This window comes from Poeciliopsis prolifica, unplaced genomic scaffold (genome assembly GCF_027474105.1).
Source record: "Poeciliopsis prolifica strain line A6 unplaced genomic scaffold, Auburn_PproV2 SCAFFOLD124, whole genome shotgun sequence".
Classification (NCBI taxonomy): domain Eukaryota; kingdom Metazoa; phylum Chordata; class Actinopteri; order Cyprinodontiformes; family Poeciliidae; genus Poeciliopsis; species Poeciliopsis prolifica.
Window position 1 is genome coordinate 475,968 of NW_026562499.1, and position 24,033 is coordinate 500,000.

A 24,033-nucleotide genomic window follows, 5' to 3' on the forward strand; every position below is an offset into this window, starting at 1 on the left:
TAGTAGCATAGTAGCAGTAGCAGCACTTGTAGTAGCAGTAGTAACAGTAGCAGTAATACCAGTAGTAGCAGTAGTAACAGTAGTAGCAGTAGTAGCAGTAGTAACAGTAGCAGTAGTAGCAGTAGTAGCAGTAGCAGTAGTAGCAGTAGTAGCAGTAACAGTAGCAGCAGTAGCAGTAGTAGCAATAGTAGCAGTAACAGTAGTAGCAGTAGCAGTAGTAGCAATAGTAGCAGTAGCAGTACTTGTAGTAGCAGTAGTAGCAGTAGTAATAGCAGTAGTAGCAGTAGTAACAGTAGCAGTAGTAGCAGTAGTAGCAGTAGTAACAGTAGCAGTAGTAGCAGTAGTAACAGTAGCAGTAGTAACAGTAGCAGTAGTACCAGTAGTAGCAGTAGTAACAGTAGTAGCAGTAGTAGCAGTAGTAGCAATAGTAGCAGTAACAGTAGTAGCAGTAGCAGTAGTAGCAATAGTAGCAGTAGCAGTACTTGTAGTAGCAGTAGTAGCAGTAGTAATAGCAGTAGTAGCAGTAGTAAGTAGCAGTAGTAGCAGTAGTAGCAGTAGTAACAGTAGCAGTAGTAGCCAGTAGTAACAGTAGCAGTAGTAGCAGTAGTAACAGTAGCAGTAGTAACAGTAGCAATAGTAGCAGTAGCAGTACTTGTAGTAGCAGTAGTAGCAGTAGTAATAGCAGTAGTAGCAGTAGTAACAGTAGCAGTAGTAGCAGTAGTAGCAGTAGTAGTAGTAGCAGTAGTAGCAGTAGTAACAGTAGCAGTAGTAGCAGTAGTAACAGTAGTAGTAGTAGCATTAGTAGCAGTAGTAACAGTAGCAGTAGTAGCAGTAGTAACAGTAGCAGTAGTACCAGTAGTAGCAGTAGTAGCAGTAGTAACAGTAGTAGCAGTAGTAACAGTAGTAGTAGCAGTAGTAACAGTAGCAGTAGTAGCAGTAGTAACAGTAGCAGTAGTAGCATTAGTAGCAGTAGTAACAGTAGCAGTAGTAGCAGTAGTAACAATAGCAGTAGTAGCAGTAGTAGCAGTAGTAACAGTAGTAGCAGTAGTAGCAGTAGTAACAGTAGTAGCAGTAGTAGCAGTAGTACAGTAGCATAGTAACAGTAGCAGTAGTACCAGTAGTAGCAGTAGTAGCATTAGTAGCAGTAGTAACAGTAGCAGTAGTAGCAGTAGTAACAATAGCAGTAGTAGCAGTAGTAGCAGTAGTAACAGTAGTAGCAGTAGTAGCAGTAGTAACAGTAGTAGCAGTAGTAACAGTAGCAGTAGTAGCAGTAGTAGCAGTAGTAGCAGTAGTAACAGTAGTAGCAGTAGTAACAGTAGCAGTAGTAGCAGTAGTAGCAGGAGTAGCAGTAGTAACAGTAGCAGTAGTAGCAGTAGTAACAGTAGCAGTAGTAGCAGTAGTAGCAGTAGCAGTAGTAACAGTAGTAGCAGTAGTAACAGTAGTAGCAGTAGCAGTAGTAGCAGTAGTAGCAGGAGTAGCAGTAGTAACAGTAGCAGTAGTAGCAGTAGTAACAGTAGCAGTAGTAGCAGTAGTAAATGTAGCAGTAGTAGCAGTAGTAACAGTAGTAGCAGTAGTAACAGTAGCAGTAGTAGCAGGAGTAGCAGTAGTAACAGTAGCAGTAGTAGCAGTAGCAGTAGTAGCAGTAGTAGCAGTAACAGTAGCAGCAGTAGCAGTAGTAGCAATAGTAGCAGTAGCAGTAGTAGCAATAGTAATAGTAGTAGCAGTAGCAGTAGTAGCAATAGTAGCAGTAACAGTAGTAGCAGTAGCAGTAGTAATAGTAGTAGCAGTAGTAGCAATAGTAGCAGTAGCAGTAGTTGTTGTAGTAGTAGCAGTAGTAATAGTAGTAGCAGTAGCAGTAGTAGCAGTAGCAGTAGTAGCATTAGTAGCAGTAGTAGCAGTAGTAACAGTATAGCAGCAATAGTAGCAATAGTAGCAGTTACAGTAAGCAGTAGCAGTAGCAGCAGTAGTAGCAATAGTAGCAGTAACAGTAGCTAATAGTAGTAGTAGCAGTAGCATTAGTAGCAGTAGTAACAGTAGTAGCAGTGGTAGCATTAGTAGCAGTAGCAGTAGTGACAGTAGTAGCAGTAACAGTAGCAGTAATAGTAGTAGTAGCAGTAGCATTAGTAGCAGTAGTAGCAGTAGTAACAGTAGTAGCAGTAGTAGCAGTAACAGTAGCAGTAATAGTAGTAGTAGCAGCAGTAGCAGTAGCAGCAGTACTAACAGTAGTAGCAGTAGCATAGTAGCATTAGTAGCAGTAGTAGCATTAGTAGCATAGTAGTAGTAGCAGTAGCAGTAGTAGCAGTAGTAGCATCAGTAGCAGTAGTAGTAGCAGTAGCATTAGTAGCAGTAGTAGCAGTAGCAGTAGTAGCATTAGTATCAGTAGCAGTAGTAGCAGTAGCATTAGTCGCAGTAGTAGCAGTAGTAGCAGTTGTAGTAGTAGCAGTAGCAGTAGCAGTAGTAGCATTAGTATCAGTAGCAGTAGTAGCAGTAGCAGTAGTTGTAGTAGTAGCAGTAATAGTAGTAGCAGTACAGTAGTAGCAGCAGTAGCATCAGTAGCAGTAGCAGTAGTAGCAATAGTAGCAGTAACAGTAGCAGCAGTAGCAGTAGCAGCAGTAGTAGCAATAGTAGCAGTAGCAGTAGTTGTAGTAACAGCAGTAGCAGTAGTAGCAGTAGTAGCAATAGTAGCAGTAACAGTAGTAGCAGTAGCAGTAGTAGCAATAGTAGCAGTAGCAGTACTTGTAGTAGCAGTAGTAGCAGTAGTAATAGCAGTAGTAGCAGTAGTAACAGTAGCAGTAGTAGCAGTAGTAGCAGTAGTAACAGTAGCAGTAGTAGCAGTAGTAACAGTAGCAGTAGTAGCAGTAGTAAACAGTAGCAGTACCAGTAGTAGCAATAGTAGCAGTAGCAGTACTTGTAGTAGCAGTAGTAGCAGTAGTAATAGCAGTAGTAGCAGTAGTAACAGTAGCAGTAGTAGCAGTAGTAGTAGTAACAGTAGCAGTAGTAGCAGTAGTAACAGTAGCAGTAGTAGCAGTTGTAACAGTAGTGTAGTAGCATTAGTAGCAGTAGTAACAGTAGCAGTAGTAGCAGTATAACAGTAGCAGTAGTACCAGTAGTAGCAGTAGTAGCAGTAGTAACAGTAGTAGCAGTAGTAACAGTAGCAGTAGTAGCAGTAGTAACAGTAGCAGTAGTAGCAGTAGTAACAGTAGCAGTAGTAGCATTAGTAGCAGTAGTAACAGTAGCAGTAGTAGCAGTAGTAACAATAGCAGTAGTAGCAGTAGTAGCAGTAGTAACAGTAGTAGCAGTAGTAGCAGTAGTAACAGTAGCAGTAGTAGCAGTAGTAACAGTAGCAGTAGTAACAGTAGCAGTAGTAGCAGTAGTAGTAGTAGCATAGTAGCAGTAGTAACAGTAGCAGTAGTAGCAGTAGTAACAATAGCAGTAGTAGCAGTAGTAGCAGTAGTAACAGTAGTAGCAGTAGTAGCAGTAGTAACAGTAGTAGCAGTAGTAACAGTAGCAGTAGTAGCAGTAGTAGCAGTAGTAGCAGTAGTAACAGTAGTAGCAGTAGTAACAGTAGCAGTAGTAGCAGTAGTAGCAGGAGTAGCAGTAGTAACAGTAGCAGTAGTAGCAGTAGTAACAGTAGCAGTAGTAGCAGTAGTAGCAGTAGCAGTAGTAACAGTAGTAGCAGTAGTAACAGTAGTAGTAGCAGTAGTAGCAGTAGTAGCAGGAGTAGCAGTAGTAACAGTAGCAGTAGTAGCAGTAGTAACAGTAGCAGTAGTAGCAGTAGTAAATGTAGCAGTAGTAGCAGTAGTAACAGTAGTAGCAGTAGTAACAGTAGCAGTGTAGCAGTAGTAGCAGTAGTAACAGTAGCAGTAGTAGCAGTAGCAGTAGTAGCAGTAGTAGCAGTAACAGTAGCAGCAGTAGCAGTAGTAGCAATAGTAGCAGTAGCAGTAGTAGCAATAGTAATAGTAGTAGCAGTAGCAGTAGTAGCAATAGTAGTAACAGTAGTAGCAGTAGCAGTAGTAATAGTAGTAGCAGTAGTAGCAATAGTAGCAGTAGCAGTAGTTGTTGTAGTAGTAGCAGTAGTAATAGTAGTAGCAGTAGCAGTAGTAGCAGTAGCAGTAGTAGCATTAGTAGCAGTAGTAGCAGTAGTAACAGTAGTAGCAGTAGCAGTAGTAGCAATAGTAGCAGTTGCAGTAACAGCAGTAGCAGTAGCAGCAGTAGTAGCAATAGTAGCAGTAACAGTAGCTAATAGTAGTAGTAGCAGTAGCATTAGTAGCAGTAGTAACAGTAGTAGCAGTGGTAGCATTAGTAGCAGTAGCAGTAGTAGTGACAGTAGTAGTAACAGTAGCAGTAATAGTAGTAGTAGCAGTAGCATTAGTAGCAGTAGTAGCAGTAGTAACAGTAGTTGCAGTAGTAGCAGTACAGTAGCATAAATAGTAGTAGTAGCAGCAGTAGCAGTAGCAGCAGTACTAACAGTAGTAGCAGTAGCAGTAGTAGCATTAGTAGCAGTAGTAGCATTAGTAGCAGTAGTAGTAGTAGCAGTAGCAGTAGTAGCAGTAGTAGCATCAGTAGCAGTAGTAGTAGTAGCAGTAGCATTAGTAGCAGTAGTAGCAGTAGCAGTAGTAGCATTAGTATCAGTAGCAGTAGTAGCAGTAGCATTAGTAGCAGTAGTAGCAGTAGTAGCAGTAGTAGTAGTAGCAGTAGCAGTAGTAGCAGTAGTAGCATTAGTATCAGTAGCAGTAGTAGCAGTAGCAGTAGTTGTAGTAGTAGCAGTAATAGTAGTAGCAGTAGCAGTAGTAGCAGTAGTAGCATTAGTAGCAGTAGCAGTAGTAGCAGTAGTAGCAGTAACAGTAACAGCAGTAGCAGTAGCAGCAGTAGTAGCAATAGTAGCAGTAGCAGTAGTTGTAGTAACAGCAGTAGCAGTAGCAGCAGTAGTACCAATAGTAGCAGTAGCAGTAGTTGTAGTAACAGCAGTAGCAGTAGCAGCAGTAGTAGCAATAGTAGCAGTAGCAGTAGTAGCAGTAGTAGTAGTAGCAGTAGTAGCAGTAGTAGCAGTAGTAGCAGTAGTAGTAGTAGCAGTAGCAGTAGTAGCAGTAGTAGCATTAGTATCAGTAGCAGTAGTAGCAGTAGCAGTAGTTGTAGTAGTAGCAGTAATAGTAGTAGCAGATAGCATCTGCTGCTGCAGCTATTGGTTTAGTCGGACCATGAGTTTTCTTCCAGAACAATGGTATACATCTTTTTGTAGTGAGCAAACATAAGTTTATAAATCTTCCTTCGTTTTTAGTATAATTATGTTTTTCAGATTATCGTCCAAACATAAACAGCTTTGGATCCAAAATTAGTTTGGAAATTATTTTCTCAGTTAAATCTTTTACTTCTTTCCAAAACAGTATAATTTTCCTTCAATACCACAAACAGTGAACTGGAGTTCCTCTGTCCTGTGAACATTTTCGACATACAGGTTTCTCTCTGTTATACTAATTGTTTTCCACTGGTGTTACATAAACCCACATTAACCATTTCAATTGGATGGAATTTCATATTTGGTTAAATTAATGAGTTATTTATTATTTCACTATTTTTAAAAACAAAAACATATATTATTTTTGATGAATCTGAATAACAGTGACGTTTTTATGACTTTAACATTTCTGAAACAGATTCTTCTGATGTTGATTTATTAACAATAATGTTTACATGAGTCAGCTGCTTTTTGCCGCTCCAGAATTTTATGCTGTTTAAGGAAGTGAGTCTTGTTGACGTGGCAATGACCACAGAAAGCAGCGGGTCTAAAGGTTTCTGCTGTAACAGCAGAGGCGACTGTAGCAAGCAAAGCAACCCCTCACCTCTTGTCTGTGCAGAACGTGGGGAAGAGGATGTCTTGCAGCCAGTTCATATCCAACCTGGAGGACTGAACGACGGGAAGGACTTCCCCAAAGACTTGCTAAAGGTGTGTCCCCGTCTCATGTCGCCCTGAACATCCTCCTGAACGTCCCCGCAGGCGTCCTCTTAATGCAGAAGTGTCTCTTTAACTTCCTCTCTGTTGATCTGATCCCACTGGCTCTTAATCTACACAGATTACATTGTTTACCCGAATTCAGTTTGAGCTGCGGTGATTCATGTTTGTTGCTTTTCACTTTTATAAAGAGCAACATGTGGTCGCAAATTAAAAATCTTCACAAAATCTAGCAATTTTTATGTTCAAATTACTATATATGAGTGAAAAAAGTACTTATTTTTCACAATTATTCTTTTTACTAAATTGCACTCATGTTTTAACAATACTCATAATTACAAAATATCAAAATCAAGAAAAATACAGATTAAAAAAGTTGTTTTTGTTAAAATATCACTATAATCCCAAAGTCAAACAAAATTAAAATCCAGAAATGCACTTATAATTATCAAAGCTCACTTCTCCAGGAGATATAGGCAGTTTATCAAAACTGACAAAATGTAATGTTAAAATGTCCTCATAATGAAATAAAAAAATACATTGTCTTCCTAATCTAGAAATGTCCCCAAGATACACTATTCTCTGAATGGTAAAATGTCATCATGAAATAAATATTTTTTTATTATTTAAATATTTTTACACTCTCAAAATATCCTGATAATCCATAAATCCCTCATAATGGTGATTTTTTTGTAAATTAGAAATGTTTTATGTTTGATTGTTTTGGTTCTGATCATTTACATCCCAGCTTTAAACACACACACACAGACCTGTTTTTCTCTCTCGTTGGGACGTCACGTTGACATAAACTCGTCTCTTTGGGGGACACAAGCTTTAAGTGGGTCCCGGTCATAGATGTATTGATGGACATGGTGGACTGGGACATTTCATCTACAGTGCGTTGCTGTAGCGACAGCATCACTGTCTGCACTCTGACTGGTTTTCTTGGCTGCTGTGGATAGTTCTGTCTGTCTGGTGTGTGTTTATGTCTGAGTGGGTCGGTTTCCACCTCAGCCTCAGAGCGATCAACATGAATCTGCGTCACCTCTTCACCTCCATCATGCTCATCATCATCATGCATGTTGCTAATGTGTGTGCAGAGCGTTTGCTGAGTTGTCAGCTGGTTGGACGGCTGCAGCAAAGAGTGTGTGGGCAGCAGCTCAGACTGACTGAGAGGCAGAAAAGCAGGAATAATTTGCTCTCCTGCTCTGATCCTCTATCAGTGTTTGCATGAAGAATCAAGAAATTTCTGCTGAAATATCTTGGCAGCTGTATGAGAGAGCAAAATCTGATCAGGGAATTAATCTAAATAACGCTTAAAAACCTGTTTGAGCAACGCAGAAGCATGGAAATGAAACCACATTCAGATGTTTGGAAAAAATTTCTAGAATTGACTGAAAAAGTCCCGTCCCCCGGAGATGTTGCTGGTTTGATGATATCAGTGTTTTGGTGTCGAAGACTAAAACTTCTCCTGTGTTTCTGGTCCATGAAGACTCTTTAAAATAAGATGAACTCTCAAATTGACTGGTAACCAGTGGCCTGAATGTGACACTAGTTCCAGACTGAAAGCCTGGGTGAATTGCAGGGACATTGTGCAGAAAACCTATCAATTTTTGGCAGGTTAAACTAATGACATCCAGGGCGAGGTTAATTAGAGCAGAGCCTGTGGAGTTGAGGGGCGGAGCCAGTGGAGTTTAGGGGCGGAGCCTGTGGAGTTGAGGGCGGAGCCTGGCGAGTTGAGGGGCGGAGTCTGGCGAGTTGAGGGGCGGAGCCTGTAGAGTTTAGGGGCGGGGCCTGTGGAGTTGAGGGGCGGGGCCTGTGGAGTTGAGGGGGGGACTGTGGAGTTGATGGGCGGGGCCTGTGGAGTTGAGGGGCGGGGACTGTGGAGTTGAGGGGCGGGCCTGTGGAGTTGAGGGGCGGGGACTGTGGAGTTGATGGGCGGGCCTGTGGAGTTGAGGGGCGGGGACTGTGGAGTTGAGGGGCGGGGACTGTGGAGTTGAGGGCGGGGACTGTGGAGTTGAGGGGCGGGACTGTGGAGTTGAGGGGCGGGACTGTGGAGTTGAGGGGCGGGGCCTGTGGAGTTGTGTTCAGATGTCCCTGACTAACTCGGGTGTTGGTTGGTGCCCCTCAACTACCAATTCTCCGCCCCTCAACTCACCAGAAAGGTGAAATGCCACCTTCCACCAGGTTTTCGTCACCGTCTAGATGCCACAGAACATTATTAGTCATTTGTGACATAATTCATCTGATTTATACATTAACTTTGATAACTCAGCATGGAGTATTTGAAACTTTACAGTTAAAACTGGTTTCTGTTTTTTAATTGCATTTTAATTTAATTTACAACAAATGATTAAAACTTGTGTTAAAATATTGTTTATATTTTCTCAAAAATATTAAAATAAAAAAATACAAAAATGAAAACATTCAAGATTATTTGATATTTTGAGAAGAAATTAGACAGCAATGAAAATTAGATTTTAAAACATTAAAGTAAAATTTTCAGTTCTGAAATGATAAAATCTTCCACTTCATCACTGAGCTTCATCTACATTCAGCTCATGACTGGCAGCTGGGGGCGGGCCTTAGCTGCTGGCTCTGCCTCTGATTGGCTGCTGAGCTCAGAGAAAATGCGCATTGAGAGAGAGAGAAGAGGAAGAGGAGGAGGAGGGCAAACAGTCCTTAACATTTCAGTCTGAGGAAGAGGAGGAGGACTGAGATCACCTGAAGAAGACGAGGGATTCTCCTGCAGGAGGAAGAGAGGAGATCAACAGCTGCAGAAGAGGAGAAGGGATTGTGTCAGATTCAGGGCAGATCAGGAGAAACTTTCCTCCTCTGTCTCCCCACCTTCATCCTCCCACCTCTCCCTCACTCTCTCTCTGTCTGACTGTGTGGGCGTGCTCGCTCGCCCCAGCCTCCCTTTCTCTCCTCCCCTTCATCGTCCTCTGGGTTTTGGCTGATGAGTCTCCATCGTCACACGTTTATTTGCAGTCCAGGGATTCTCCTCGCCGCCGTCCGAGTCGGGATGCGTTGTCTGGGAGATCAAGGCGTCGCATCGCCGTGGTAACCGCCTGACCGGACCGCGCGGAGTCTGGGATTGTTTTAACGAGACGGAGGAAGGAGGAGAGAGGAAGAGAGGAAGAGGAGGAAAGTCTGGACAAACCTTTAAATACGTCATCGATCAGAAGAAACGATCTCTGCGCCAAATAAACCCAGAAATCAAACGTCTGACTCTAAAACAGAAATCTGATTCATTTCTGTTTCAATTCTGAAATTACTGGAATTAAAACCATCAAAATATTTTTAATCTCGTTGAAGAACAAAAACAGTTTGTTCAGAAACCACAAGTTTGATCTGAAGGAAGGATTTTCCTCCAGAACGGATCTGGAAGCTGCTGGACGAACCCAGAACTCCGACTGGATCTGCTGGAGGGACCGGATCCATCAGAACCAGAACCTCTAACGCTCCGTCCAGACTGTATTTACACACCATTCGGATCAGAACCGCTTCGCCTCCAGTCGGACCCTAGTCGACCCGGCTTCGCCATGATCGGAGTCAACAGCATCCACTCCTCGGGTCGGAACCGTTCGCGCTCGCTTTGCTCGGTCCGAAGCGGCGCCAGCCGGGACTCCAGGGAGTCGGACTTCCGGTATCCGCGGGCGCCACGGTCCCGGTCCTTGAAGCCGCTGGCGTTCCCGGACCTGTTGGGCAAGAGCCAGGATCGGCAGCAGCACCCACAGAACCGCAAGAAGAAGGTAGAGCTGGTACCGGGAGGTCCAGAGCCTACAGAACCTCCACATCTGTCCTGTTAGAACTCCATTATCTGGAATCATAAAGAAGTTACACATTTATGTTTCTGGGATGAATTTTCTTGTTGAAATTATACCTAAAAAAGTAAAAGTTTTTTAAAATATTCCAAGTTTTTAGAGCTGCATGTTGCCCTGCAGCCACCAGGGGCAGCAGCTCCACTGGTGCTGACAGACCAGCAGGAATTCATGGGAGAAGAAAGTGGAGCATAAATCTGACTTTAACTTGGATCCTGGTCAAAATGTCCACATTCCATTAAGATGTTAATAACATATTATCATCTATTAACATATTACTCCAATCTTTTATATTAGATTAGAATAATTTAAAAGTGTTTTTAGCTGTGAATCCCATCAGCTCCTCCTCTGCTGGCTCAGTAGGTCCAGATGTGAATCTCGTCAGGTTTACGGTGGCAGGAAAGATCTGCGGTTCTACTGCCACCTGCAGGTCGGAGGGGGCATGACGGTTCCTCTGGACGGTTCATCTCTTTGAATCGTCCCATTTCTATGCAAACATTCATCACAACTACTTTCCTCTGCACATGCAGGTCACGTCGGCTTCGGAAACCTTTCCCATCATGTCTGACTGCAGCCAAGTGGGCGTTTCCAAAATACAAGGTGTTCCTCTACGGTCACCCCTGATTGGACGAATATTACATTTGTCATTCAACATTGTTTTTTGAAATATTACGAGTTTAAACATTGCTAGCTTAATTGCCATTAGCTTAAATGTAATTAGCTTTCTTCTCTAGCATTGAAGTTTTACATATTTATTTAGTTTCACGTCTCTGTGATAATAATGTCAGGCAGGTCGTGACGCTGTTGGTGTCTCCTGTTTCTATATCCGTCTCCCCAGGACAGAACTTCTGGTTGCATTTCAAAGTAAGATAACAGTGACTTATTTTACAGGACTGTTTCTAAGTGTTGCGGGTTAAATGCTGATGCTTCATCATTATGTTAGAAACAGAATCCATCTTGGTTCTGAAGTGATTGAAGCTGACAGAAACATTAAAAACAAAAATTATCAATACAAGATGAAGTAATTAAAACCGGCCAACCGTGATCACTGCAGTCCGACTCCACATCCGACCAGAACCGGGTCAGAAGCTGCTATCAGTCCACGGTTGGTTAGCTGCTGTTTCTGCGGTCTGGAAACTGTCCTCTCTGTGGCGCCCCCTCTTGACCCAAACAGGAACTTATAGCTGATATTCAATAAAACAGCTGGTCCGATGGACACCAGAACCGGGTCTGACACTTTGCTGGAAAACTAACCCGACCTGTCAGATCGGTCTGCTCAGGTGATCAGAACCCTCCATCAGTCAGGTCCAGTTCGTGTCTGACCGGGTTCTGATGGGTCCAGTTCCTTTCTGACCGGGTTCTGATGGGCATGGTTCCTTTCTGACCGGGTTCTGATGGGCCCGGTTCCTTTCTGACCCGGTTCTGATGGGCCCGGTTCCTTTCTGACCGGGTTCTGATGGGCCCGGTTCCTGTCTGACCCGGTTCTGCTCTCTCTGCAGACGCTGTACAGCTCCATCAGGAACGAGAAGCTGCAGTGGACCATGTGAGTTTAAACGATTCACTTGTTCAAGCCGCTGTTGCTGTGGCAACTGCTCCCGCTTCTCGCAGCTGTAAACACAAGTTGGAAGAGTGTGTGTGTGTGTGTGTGTGTGTGTGTGTGTGTGTGTGTGTGTGTGTGTGTGTGTGTGTGTGTTCTCTGTGTGTGTGTGTGTGTTTCTCTGTGTGTGTGTGTGTGTGTGTTCTCTCTGTGTGTGTGTGTGTGTGTGTCTGTGTATGTGTGTGTAGGTGTGTGTGTGTGTGTGTGTGTGTCTGTGTATGTGTGTGTAGGTGTGTGTGTGTGTGTGTGTGTGTGTTTGTGTCTGTGTGTGTGTGTGTGTGTGTCTGTGTGTGTGTGTGTGTGTCTGTGTGTGTCTGTGGGTGTGTGTGTGTGTGTGTGTGTCTGTGTATGTGTGTGTAGGTGTGTGTGTGTGTGTGTGTGTGCGTGTGTGTGTGTGTGTGTGTCTGTGTATGTGTGTGTAGGTGTGTGTGTGTGTGTGTGTGTGTGTCTGTGTATGTGTGTGTAGGTGTGTGTGTGTGTGTGTGTGTGTTTGTGTCTGTGTGTGTGTGTGTGTGTGTCTGTGTGTGTGTGTGTGTGTCTGTGTGTGTCTGTGGGTGTGTGTGTGTGTGTGTGTGTGTGTGTCTGTGTATGTGTGTGTAGGTGTGTGTGTGTGTGTGTGTGTGTGTGTGTGTGTGTGCCTCCTGGTTAATCACCTGACCTGCAGCACCAATCAGAACCAGAACACCATCAGGACCCTAACAGAACCGAGTCCTGATTGGGATCAAGGTTCCACTGGTTCATCCAACCAGAGCCCAGACTCTGGTTGGATGAACAGATGGATGAACAGATGGATGGATGATGGTCGGATGGCGGTTGGATGACTGGTGTTCCTCCATTTTGGTGCCGGCGGAGCGTCTGGGTCTCTAACCAGAACCGTCTGACCCAAACTCTTCATCTCGTAGTGATGAAGAGGAGCTGAGGAAGTCTGAGACAGAGCTGGCCGACGCCCGCACCGACTCCGCCTCCCAGACCATGCGGCGCGTCGCCGGATGCAACCCGCTGGTGGGCGTGGCCCAGCAGGCTGATGGCGAACTCTACAAGAGCGGCTTCCTGGTGAGGAAGGTCCACGCCGACCCGGATGGGAAGAGAAGTACGCAGCTCCTCCTCCGCCTCCTCCTCATTCTCCTCCTATTCTTCCTCCTCCTCCTCGTCTTCCTCCTCCTCCTCTTCCTCCTCTTCCTCGTTGGGCTCCATGTTGTTTCTGTTTCAGCTCCTCGGGGGAAGAGAGGCTGGAAAACCTTCTACGCCATGCTGAAGGGTCTGGTCCTCTACCTGCAGAAGGTAAACCACCTGGACTCCGTTTCCCATCAGCCCCTGCTGCAGTAGACGCCGCTTCCTCCCGTTCTGATTCGTCAGTGGTCCGGAACTTCTGCGACCGGTAAAGGGTTCTGGATTAGTTCTTCTGCTGTAGAGCTCACCTAGTGGTGAGACTCCAGACTGCAAGCAGCAGTGGAGACACAGAACACACCCAACATTCAGATCCGGTTCTGGTTCTGGTGAGATGAAGTGCAGATCAGAGGTCCAGCGAATCCAGATAAACATCAGATTTATCCAGAACCGTGAAGGTGGTCAGGACTTTGTCTCCCTGCATGTCATTGGTTCATCAGTGGAGCGGTTGGGGTCAGAGGCCCTCTAGAGGTCCGGTCCCGTCTGTTCGGGTCGGGTCACGGTGCGTTTGTGTCCTCGCAGGACGAGTACCGGACGGAGCGAGAGCCGACGGAGGACGACGTGAAGAACGCCGTGTCCGTCCACCACGCTCTGGCCATGAGGGCCGCCGACTACCACAAGAGACCCAACGTCTTCTACCTGAGGACGGCCGACTGGAGGGTCTTCCTGCTGCAGGCGCCGTAAGGAACTCCGCCAGCGCCCCGCCAGCGCCCCCTCTGGTCCGGAGGACATGATGGGGGCGGGGCGCTAGAGGACATTAGGGGACGCTAGGAGTGAAAGCTGTAATCTGAATGTTTTAGGGGAACATTTTTGTAGCATTTGACTTTTAGAAATGTAATAAATTGGCAGAGTAATAAAAGCAGAAGCCTGAAAATGTTCAGTACCAAACCCACAAGAACTAGAGGCGAGTCCAGAACAGAGCTAATCTGTTCCAGCAGCTTTACAGGTCATATTAGCTCAAGAGCTAAAGCTAGCTTAAATGCTAAAGCTAGCTCAAGAGCTAAAACTAGCTTAAATGCTAATGGTGTTAAGCAGCAGAAAAGCTTTTTAAAAGTGAACCTAAAATGGCCGCCGTAATGACGTCTTCTTCTATGGTTTCCAGGAGCGCTGAGCAGATGCAGTCGTGGATCACCAGGATCAACGCCGTGGCGGCCATGTTCTCTGCTCCTCCGTTCCCGGCCGCCATCGGCTCCCAGAAACGCTTCAGCCGCCCGCTGCTGCCCGGGTCCAACACCAAGCTGACCCAGGTAGCGACCAGAACCCGACCGGAACCCTTCGGGTCCTGGTTCCGTCCTCACCGTGTCTCTGTGTCCAGGACGAGCAGCTCCAGGCCCATGAGAACCGGTTCCGGGCGGTTTCCTCGGAGCTGACGGAGCTCGCCGCCGCGCACGCCCGACCGCAGGGTCAAAGGTCGTGAGCTGGAGGAACAGAAGCTGCGGAGGGAATACCTGGAGTTCGAGGTGAGCTGTCGGGTTCTGGTTCTGGTTCTGAACTCCTCAGGTTGGAGACCAACAGCAGAATCACCGGGTCCAACCGGGTCGGAACGATTCTGAACAGGTCCAAATGGTTCTGGTGGATCCAATCAAAACCTCCCGAATGTTCTGAACGCTGGAGCAGGACGGGTCGGCAGAACCGGGCCAGAGAGGAGAAAACACCTTCTGCTGAGCGCCAGATGGTCCGACAGAACCGGCAGCCGGTTACCATGGTAACAAGCTGCCACCGCCAGGACACGGAGGAGACGAGCGGTCCAATCAGAACCAGAACCTTAGAGGTGTAATTCTAGGATCTGGGTCAGGAAAATTCTGCTTTCTGTGACCCGGTTCTGATCTGGTTCTGACGGACCAGATACTGAAGTTTCACCAGAACCAGAACCCGCTGCTGACCCGGTTCTGCTCTTCTCTCCTGCAGAAGACGCGGTACGGGACGTACGCCATGCTGCTGCGGGCCAAGATGGCGGACGGCGGCGCCGACCTGGCCGCCTTCGAGGCGCGGCTCTGTGGCGACGCCGGCCTGCAGAGGGCGCACTCCAGCCCCTCGCTGCCCCAAGACGCCCAGGACAAGAGCCGCGGCGCCAAGACGTCCCGCAGCCTGAAGGCCACGCCCTCCTCGTCCTCATCCTCGGTGACGAAGAGTGGCGCCAAGGAGGGGGCGGGGCCAAAGAACGGCCACAGGACGGAGCTTCAGAAGCAGAGCAGCAAGCAGGAGGAGACGGCGTAACGTTCAGGCGCCGTCGGACAAAACGCTGAGGAACTTTGCTCCCAGCGAGACGTTCAAGAACGGTGGGAAAACAGACGCTCATCCAGGAAGCACTTCCAGCCGCTGGCCTTTCACAGTAAAAGCTTTATTTCAGAGCAGCGAACTGAGAGTGGCGCGTTCAAGATCACCAACGCATCAGAGGAAATTATAGTTGCATCGTCTCAGATGGAACTTGAGAGGAAACAACCGACCAGAACCAGAACTTTCCTGTCTCCTTCCTTCAGGTTCTGCTGGAGACAAACAAGAAGTACGGAGAACCATTAGGGACAAAAAAACTGATCCCCATTTTAACCTGCAGATCAGTCCAACTGATGCAGAACCTCCAGTTCCGGTTCTGGATTCTGGACCCGGCTCAGAGTAAAAAATGTTCCAGATGTGAAATTCATTCACAGAATTTTAATTGGATCCTGAATTCAACCAAAGATCCTCTGTGCTGGAAGATGTCTCACTTCTGTTTTTATTTGACCAGATTCTGTGTGTGTGTGTGTGTGTGTGTGTGTGTGTGTGTGTGTGTGTTTGTTCGTTTATTGTCCAGGCTGTGGTTCTTGATGCTGCCACTGGGGGGCGACAGTCAGTCGTACTGGATCAGAACCAGAACCAACGTTTGATGTTTTAGGCCGAAGAACAGGAAAGCTCACAGAACTGATCATCAGTATCAGTATGAAAGTTTTCTGGTTCTGATCCGCCTCCAACTGGCAGCAGGGAACTGGATCAGAACCAAACTCTTCAAGAGTCAGGTTCTTTTCTTTGACCATCAGAACCAAACTGGGTTCTGTTCAGATTCAGACTGGATCAGAACCAGTAAGTGTCGAGACCAACCCGTCCTCTTCCTCAGGCTGCAGTTGAAGACCAAGACCGGTTCTGGTCGGTCCAGAGCGAACGGAGTCACTGCAGTACCAGAACTGCAATTTCTGGTTCTGTGTAAATAAGTCGGACCGGATCCGACCGGACGTCAGAAATTTGTTGTAAATAAAGTTGGACCTTCAGAACCAGAAGAAGCCATACAGCCGCACTTTGCTTTGAGTCAGAACCAGGTCGAATCGGACCGGAACCGGCCTGTGTTGTACAGATGTCCCTTTCCGTCTCGAACCATTGAGCAAAATAAAAACATGGACCGGAACCGAACATCTGGGTCGGGTTTTTATTCCAGTCAGTTCTGTTCAGACAGGTCCAAATGGACCAGAAGTTCCTTCAGTGAGGTCCAGTAGGACAAAACAGATTTTCCTTCAATTTAGACAAATTTAATTTGAAAATAAAAAATTCTTAATTTCAGTTTTTCCAAGTTGACTGATTTTTTTGTCTTGTTTTGGAAACGAGATATTTTGGATTTTTTTCTCTTTTGTTACCTGCAGAGATCTTCTATTGAACAGCAGCGCACTCGGTTACATAAATGGGATTAGAAATCTGATGATCAGCTGGTCTAAAACCAGTTTAGGAAACAATAAACTTCAGCCAAGTCAGAAAATTACCTCAAACACCTCTTTATGAGCAGCATCAGAGGTCAAAGGTCAGCTGATTCCTGCTTGAGTTCTGTCCTTCCCTAAAGGATTGGTGTAATTGCGAGTGACGGCCAGTAGGTGGAGCTCTGCTCAGCATTGCTCTCCTGCTGCTTCCTCAGAACCGGAAGTTCTGATGTTTCCAGAACCCGTTTTCCTCCAAGAGGTTCTGATGGCTCTACAGAGGACCGGTCCAGAGCTGGACACGCCTGTCTATGTCCAGCCACAGCGCCTCCTGCAGGTCAGATACTGACGGCTCAGCTTCCCAACAACCAACTGAAAGACGCGCCGTCCCTTTAAATCTCTACAGTTTAACAGCATTTATTCTCAAAGGAAACATTTTTACAACATTAAACATGATTTTGGCATCAATGGTCTTCTACACCTGACAGGTGAGTCAACAAGGTGCGGCGCTGCATTCAAACACCCACAGAAACCAGAAAATTCCAGTTTTGTCTCAGTTTTTTTGATATGAAGACGAATGAAACCAAAGGACGTTAAAATATAAATAAAAGTCAAAGTTCCAGTTTCTGCTGAATCAGCTCAGGATGATGATGATGATGATGATGAAGGGGGGTTGTTGATCCGATTTGCAGCATTTTTCTCCACTTTGCAGCATTTCTGTCTCCAGCGCAGAACAAACTTGTCTTCATCAGCTGATCCTTCCTCAGCAGTCACATGACCCCATTGCTGCTCATTGATTGGTCATTGCCTCCTCCTGCTGCTCCTCCATTGGCTGGCTGCTGAAGCCGCTGTCCACCGTGGCGTCTGATTGGACAAATACCAGGAAGTCGGGAACATTTCTCAGACCATATTAAGTTCATGCTAACCCTGCTGATGGTCTCTCCTTAGCGGAACCAGACTGGGTCAGTATCTGGACTCAGTCTGACTGTCATTGTGGGCCCTTGGTTCTGGTTCTGTGTGGGTTCTGACCGTCAGACCTACCTGAGCTGTGCTTGTCGTCTTGCAGCTCCGTGTTCCTCAGCAGCCGGACTCCCTCCGTCAGCCCCAGAGCCTGCAGCGCCTCCACCAGGCCTTCAACCGGACCTCCACCCAGCTGCAGCACAGAGACACATGTAGTGAATGGGTCAGGACCGGGTCGGTCAGAGCCGGGTCGGTCAGAGCCGGGTCAGGACCGGGCGGGTACCTTGTAGTGCTGCAGCAGGTGCTGGCAGGGCGTGGCGCTGTCCTCGTACAGGTGCGTCAGCGTCATCATGCCCAGCTTCTCGGCCAGCTTCATCCAGGGAACGTCGCCGACGCTCAGAACCGCCACCAGCCGGCTCACGTCTCCTCGTCAATCCCGACCTCGCCATCTGCGGCAGCCGAACGTTAGGCGGGGTCACATGACACAGGTTACCTGCCAGGTGGGGCACCGACCTTCGCTGCCGGTCCGGATCTTTTTGTCGGCGTGGCGACTGGGTTTCGGGCTCCTCTTGGAGGTCAGCAGGTTCCTCACCTGGAGGAACAGTGGCAGGTGAGACACGCCCACAGCCCCGCCCCGCCCCCCCGCCCCGCCGCTGCAGCTCTTACCTTCTGACAAGTGGCCAGGTCCAGGGGGGTGTGGCCTCTGGCCCGCCTCTTCCGGCTGATGATTGGCTGCGCGTCGTCTCCTCTGACTGGTTCGTCCGGGTCCGCTCCTCCTCCTCTGACGAGCTGAAGTACAGCGGCTCGTCGTTCTCCATGTTCTTATCGGCACCTGAAACAGGAGACGCTCACAGGTCACCTGCAGCTGGACAGAACCTGGTCCTCCAGGTGAACCTGGAGTTCCCTCACCTGCAGCGATCAGCATGGAGCAGAGCGTGGGGAACCCCAGGCTGGCCGCCAGGTGCAGCGGCGTGTTTCCTCCGAAGGTGCAGGTGTTGACGTCGGCCTTCAGCTGCAGAGCAGACGCAGCGTTAGCAGACGCGGCTCAGGTGGAAACGAGGCCCGGCCCTTCCTGTCGGCTGTTACCTCAGTGATGAGCGTGCAGGCCACTTTGAACAGGTTCTCTCTGACGGCCAGGTGCAGCGGCGTGTTCCGCTCTTCAGCTCGGCGGCGTTGATCTTGGCTCCGCCCTCTACCAGCAGGCGGAGGCAGCGCTCGCCGTCCCTCCTGACGGCCAGGTGGAGCGGCTGCAGACCTGCGGACACACAGCCACAGCTCAGCGCCTCGCCAACGCGTCAGGTTCGGCTCTGGCTCCGCCCCTCACCGTGGTAGTCCGGCGTGTTCACCAGGTGTGCGTGGCGCTCTCCCAGGTGGGCCAGCAGGAGGCGCAGCGTGGCCAAGTCTCCGGCCAGAGCAGCCAGGTGAAGCGGGCTGCGGCCATCTTTGTCCACCAGGGTGGGGTCGGCCCCCGCCCGCAGCAGCACCTCCGCTACCTTCAGTTGCCGTGTGATGACCGCCAGGTGGAGCGGCGTCTGTGGAGTGGGCGGAGTCAGGACATCAGCTGGCCATCAGGACTAGCGTAGCATATCTTGTGTAGCTAGCATAGCTAGATTAGCGTGGTAGCAGATTGTAGCTAGTGTAGAAATGTAGCCTAGCGTAACTAGCCTAGCGTAGCAGGCTACCTGCTGCAGGTGGTTGCAGGTGTTGAGCGCGGCGCGCTGCTGGCTGCTCAGCAGCGTCTGGATCAGCTGCTGGATGACGGCCGTCTGCTGGTGGATGATGGCCAGGTGCAGCGGCCTGTGGGACACCGGCAGTTAGACCGGTCCGTCCGGACCAGAACCAGCGAGGTGTGGTGGGACTCACGTGTCTCCGTTGGCATCCTGGATGCCACACAGGTGTCTCTGCAGCGCCAGCAGGACGCGGGCGTCTCCGGTGCTGCAGTACTGCAGCAGGGCGGCGGCTGTCTGCCGGGCGCTCTGCGACACCCGGCTGCTGAGGGAGGCGGCTGGGAGACACGGGCCGGGTCAGAACCAAAACCACGGAACAGAACCGGCCGCGTTTCGGTGCTGCACACTCACCGATCCGAAGCAGCTGCTGCTGCACAGCCAAGCCTGGCTGGCCCTCACTCTGCTGGGGGGCGGAGCCTGACGTCGGAGGGGCGGAGCCTGACATCTGGGCTCCTCCCCCTGAGGTGAAGCCCGTGAAGGATCCGGTGTAGAAAGCTCCGCCTCCTGGTCCTCCGTTCATCTGGGAGAACTGGAAACCTGAAGAGAGACGAGCCGTTAGACACCAGAATCAGAACCTCGCCAGGTCCAAGCATGGATCCCAAACGGTTCTGTTTCTGTCCCGTTTGGGTTCTGGAAGATTCCTCTGAGTTTGTCCCACTCTGAACCAGAGGACTGTCCTCTGGTTCTGGTTCTGATCTGTCTCTCTGCACCGCACCTGGTCCTCCTGGTCCTGATCCAAAGCCGCCAGCGCCGGGCCCTCCGTCGCGCCCTCGCCCTCCTCTCCAAGAGTCGTAGTGCGGCAGCGGCTTCTGCTTCTTCCTCAGGACTTCCTCTTTGTCTGAAACGCAGCAGGCGTCATGGAAGCGCTGTGGGCGGAGCCTGGCCTCCATGGTAACCGGACGGACTCACCTTGGACCTGCGGGACGTAGGTGAACTGCTTGGGGTCGCTGCTGTCGCCGGCCTTCTTGCGGCGCAGCTGCAGGAAGACGGTGACGGGCCGGTCGATCTCGGCGCTGTGGTACGGAGGCGTCTTGAACACAATGGCGTACTGCAGACAGGAAGTGACGCGTGTCACGGTGGTGGTTTGACCTCTGACCTTCACAGGTTCTTATCTGACTTTCAACTCAATAAAACTGAAAACTAAAAATGTTTAAAAATGTTTTTATTTCACAAATCATTTTTCAAGCCCTTTTCAATATAATTTTTTATTTCCAAAATATTTATCATGTTAAATTTTCTTTGTGTTTCAAAATAATTCTTCAGGTTTCCAGGTTCAGAAATGTTTTTTGAGCCTTTTGTAGCTCCGTAGCTGCAGACTTGTGGACGTCAGTCGGAGAGAAGTCCCCGAAGGCCTCCCAGCACCCGTCCTCGTCTTCCTCGTAGAAACGGATCTCGATGTCGTCTGAGGAGACGGACAGGTGAGAGACGGTCATTGGTCGACCGGCGACCCGACCACGAAGCGTCCCTCACCTTTCTGGACTTTGTCACACAGCAGGAAGATCTCGTCTCCTCCCAGAACCGATCCACACGTTTTGTCCATGCGCGAGATCTTCAGGTTGGACGCGTTGGGAGACTCTGCAGGGGAAACGGGTCAGAGTGTGGCCAGCAGGGGGCGCCGCGTGTGTGTGTGTGGGTGAGAGTGTGTGTGTGTGTTAATGTGTGTTTGTGTGTTAATGTGTGTGTGTGTGTGTGTGTGTTAATGTGTGTGTGTGTGTGTTAATGTGTGTATGTGTGTGTGTTAATGTGTGTGTGTGTTAATGTGTGTGTGTGTGTGTTAATGTGTGTGTGTGTGTGTTAATGTGTGTGTGTGTGTTTTAATGTGTGTGTGTGTGTTTAATGTGTGTGTGTGTGTTAATGTGTGTGTGTGTGTGTGTGTTAATGTGTGTGTGTGTGTGTTAATGTGTGTATGTGTGTGTGTTAATGTGTGTGTGTGTTAATGTGTGTGTGTGTGTGTTAATGTGTGTGTGTGTGTGTGTGTTAATGTGTGTGTGTGTGTGTTAATGTGTGTGTGTGTGTTAATGTGTGTGTGTGTGTGTGTGTGTGTGTGTGTTAATGTGTGTGTGTGTTAATGTGTGTGTGTGTGTGTTAATGTGTGTGTGTGTTAATGTGTGTGTGTGTTAATGTGTGTGTGTGTTTGTGTGTTAATGTGTGTGTGTGTGTGTGTGTGTGTGTGTTAATGTGTGTGTGTGTGTGTTAATGTGTGTGTGTGTGTTGTGTGTTAATGTGTGTGTGTGTGTGTGTTAATGTGTGTGTGTGTGTGTTAATGTGTGTGTGTGTGTTAATGTGTGTGTGTGTGTTAATGTGTGTGTGTGTGTGTTAATGTGTGTGTGTGTTAATGTGTGTGTGTGTTAATGTGTGTGTGTGTGTGTTAATGTGTGTGTGTGTTAATGTGTGTGTGTGTGTGTGTTAATGTGTGTGTGTGTGTTAATGTGTGTGTGTGTGTTAATGTGTGTGTGTGTGTTAATGTGTGTGTGTGTGTTAATGTGTGTGTGTGTGTGTGTTAATGTGTGTGTGTGTGTGTTAATGTGTGTGTGTGTGTGTTAATGTGTGTGTGTGTGTTAATGTGTGTGTGTGTGTTAATGTGTGTGTGTGTTAATGTGTGTGTGTGTTAATGTGTGTGTGTTAATGTGTGTGTGTGTGTGTGTGTGTGTGTTAATGTGTGTGTGTGTTAATGTGTGTGTGTGTGTGTTAATGTGTGTGTGTGTGTTAATGTGTGTGTGTGTGTGTGTGTTAATGTGTGTGTGTGTGTATGTGTGTGTGTGTGTGTGTGTGTGTTAATGTGTGTGTGTGTGTTAATGTGTGTGTGTGTGTTAATGTGTGTGTGTGTGTTAATGTGTGTGTGTGTGTTAATGTGTGTGTGTGTGTTAATGTGTGTGTGTGTGTTAATGTGTGTGTGTGTTAATGTGTGTGTGTGTGTGTGTTAATGTGTGTGTGTGTGTGTTAATGTGTGTGTGTGTGTTAATGTGTGTGTGTGTGTGTGTTAATGTGTGTGTGTGTGTGTGTGTGTGTGTGTGTTAATGTGTGTGTGTTAATGTGTGTGTGTGTGTGTTAATGTGTGTGTGTGTTAATGTGTGTGTGTTAATGTGTGTGTTAATGTGTGTGTGTGTGTTAATGTGTGTGTGTGTGTGTGTGTGTTAATGTGTGTGTGTGTGTTAATGTGTGTGTGTGTGTTAATGTGTGTGTGTGTGTGTGTGTTAATGTGTGTGTGTGTGTTAATGTGTGTGTGTGTGTTAATGTGTGTGTGTGTGTGTGTGTGTTAATGTGTGTGTGTGTTAATGTGTGTGTGTGTGTGTGTTAATGTGTGTGTGTGTTAATGTGTGTGTGTTAATGTGTGTGTGTTAATGTGTGTGTGTGTGTGTTAATGTGTGTGTGTGAGGCTCACTGCTGTCGTAGATGGGATTGGACACCACGGGTTTCAGCGCCCTGGTGAAGCCGCCGTTGCTGTCCTGCAGGAAGGCGGTGAAACGGAGACGGACGATGTTCAGGTCCATGACCTTGCCCAGCTCCTTGGCCTCCTTCAAGATGGACGACTCCTCGCCGTCTGCAGGGGACGCAGGGACGTCAGAGACAATGGGGACGTCCAGATGTGTGTGTGTCCAGGTGTGTGTGCGTACCTGTGAGCGGACAGTGAGTTCCTTTCTGTCTCTGCCTCTCGTCTCGGAGCCGTCGGGTCAGAACCTCGACCACGCCCTTCTTGGTCACATGGAGGATTCCCAGGTTGCTGAATCTGCAGGAAGTGACATCATCACTGCAGCTGTGAGCGCTTATTAGCGGGCTGTGGTTCTGTTTGGGTTCTGGTACTGACGAGGCGGTCAGGTCGTTGGGTCCGATGTCCAGGCTGCAGGTCCCGTTCTCGTTGCAGTGGCGTCCCACCAGGCTGTGAGCGTGGACCCGGGCCGGGTCGGTGTGGGTCACCAGCTGGACCTCCACGCGGGCGTGGCCCACGTAGTTGTTGATCTGCGAACCAGAACGCCGCCGGCATCAACAGAACTGGAACCAGAACCGGACTGGAGAGCGCAGACTGGTTCTGATTGGCTGCTCACCTTCACGGTCGGGTAAGTCCGCCGGTTCTTCTCGCTGGACGCGCCCGGCAACCGCCGTGGGACGGGCCCTCGCACTCGTAACGGAACCGGAACCCCCTCTGCAACGGCAAAACCAGAACTGGGTCATAGCAGAACCGGGTCCAAACCAGAACCAGCCCCAACCTAACCCCACTGAGCATGTGCAGCAGGCTCAGTCAAGTGACCTGCATCACTTCCTGTTAGTAAATGACTGTTGGACTAACAGGAAGTGACACGCCAACGGCCCCAGGGAAATCACCTGTTTTTCTGGAATTTCCACCTGAATGGTTTTCTGTCCCCAGAGTTTTCCAGAGTTTTCCAGCTTCACTCTGAGGTTCTAACAGCAGAACTTTAACATTATCTGATCACTTCCTGCTCTGTAGTTTTAGACAACAATCCCTCTCCAGGCGGCCATGTTTCTCATTTTAATCTTAGTCTGTGATTTTATGGTCAAAATAATATTTTTTTAAAAATAAACTCAATATTTGTGTCTAAAAAACTAAAAATAATCTGTGAACTTTTTATTCTAGATGGTCATGATGTCCAAGAGCTCAGAGAGAAATAATGTCGTCATCAGCATCACAACTGAAATACAGAAACAGGTGTGGGCCGAACAGCCATGAGGAACCCCAGAAACATAGACTGAGGTACGGAAGGCAAGTGGGGACAAAATTCAATAAATACATAGATAACTAAATCCTAAATAACATAACTAAAAACATAACAAAAACAATTGAAATGTTTAACGAAAATATTTTAAACTTGTAATGAGTTTAACATTATATTTCCAGAAAGCTTCTGTAAGGAGGGCCAAAAGGGACAAAGTTTATTAAATTAACATATCAATGCATCATTAAATATACGATGAAATGTGTTTGTTTAATTTAATCAGTGGACAATAAACAGATTAACTATGTAAATAAATCATGAAAATGAAAACAGATCCACATTAGCCCGTCCCATAAATGGAATAAATTATCTGTAGGATTAAAATAAGTTTGTATTTTATAGTTTTATTGTAAAGCCTCAGCATTCGGTTTCAGAAATTTAAATGAAATTTGTTTTGTTGTTGTCGAGTCACAAAAGTATGA

General features: G+C 47.7%; 2 protein-coding genes across 2 annotated transcripts in view; one reads left to right on the forward strand and one right to left on the reverse strand.

The window, feature by feature from the left end:
* The window catches only part of LOC129355077 (uncharacterized), a 43,418-nt gene extending 27,496 nt beyond the window's left edge, over window positions 1–15,922 (forward strand). The window contains 10 exon segments of the mRNA XM_055024635.1: window positions 5,856–5,898; window positions 5,901–5,944; window positions 11,274–11,317; window positions 12,274–12,461; window positions 12,582–12,652; window positions 13,061–13,218; window positions 13,641–13,785; window positions 13,854–13,912; window positions 13,914–13,998; window positions 14,447–15,922. Coding sequence (XP_054880610.1) covers window positions 5,856–5,898; window positions 5,901–5,944; window positions 11,274–11,317; window positions 12,274–12,461; window positions 12,582–12,652; window positions 13,061–13,218; window positions 13,641–13,785; window positions 13,854–13,912; window positions 13,914–13,998; window positions 14,447–14,755 — 1,146 coding nt within the window. The 3' untranslated portion in view covers window positions 14,756–15,922.
* Window positions 15,923–16,259: 337 nt separating this feature from the next.
* LOC129355103 (nuclear factor NF-kappa-B p100 subunit-like) overlaps window positions 16,260–24,033 on the reverse strand; it is a 12,847-nt gene continuing 5,073 nt past the window's right edge. Inside the window, 22 exon segments of the mRNA XM_055024655.1 lie at window positions 16,260–17,058; window positions 17,236–17,347; window positions 17,438–17,603; window positions 17,664–17,746; window positions 17,821–17,924; window positions 17,927–17,986; window positions 18,064–18,166; window positions 18,241–18,305; window positions 18,308–18,409; window positions 18,479–18,686; window positions 18,837–18,951; window positions 19,018–19,159; window positions 19,233–19,418; window positions 19,597–19,719; window positions 19,791–19,929; window positions 20,195–20,283; window positions 20,352–20,456; window positions 22,264–22,422; window positions 22,496–22,608; window positions 22,687–22,838; window positions 22,925–22,974; window positions 22,977–23,022. Coding sequence (XP_054880630.1) covers window positions 16,985–17,058; window positions 17,236–17,347; window positions 17,438–17,603; window positions 17,664–17,746; window positions 17,821–17,924; window positions 17,927–17,986; window positions 18,064–18,166; window positions 18,241–18,305; window positions 18,308–18,409; window positions 18,479–18,686; window positions 18,837–18,951; window positions 19,018–19,159; window positions 19,233–19,418; window positions 19,597–19,719; window positions 19,791–19,929; window positions 20,195–20,283; window positions 20,352–20,456; window positions 22,264–22,422; window positions 22,496–22,608; window positions 22,687–22,838; window positions 22,925–22,974; window positions 22,977–23,022 — 2,496 coding nt within the window. The 3' untranslated portion in view covers window positions 16,260–16,984.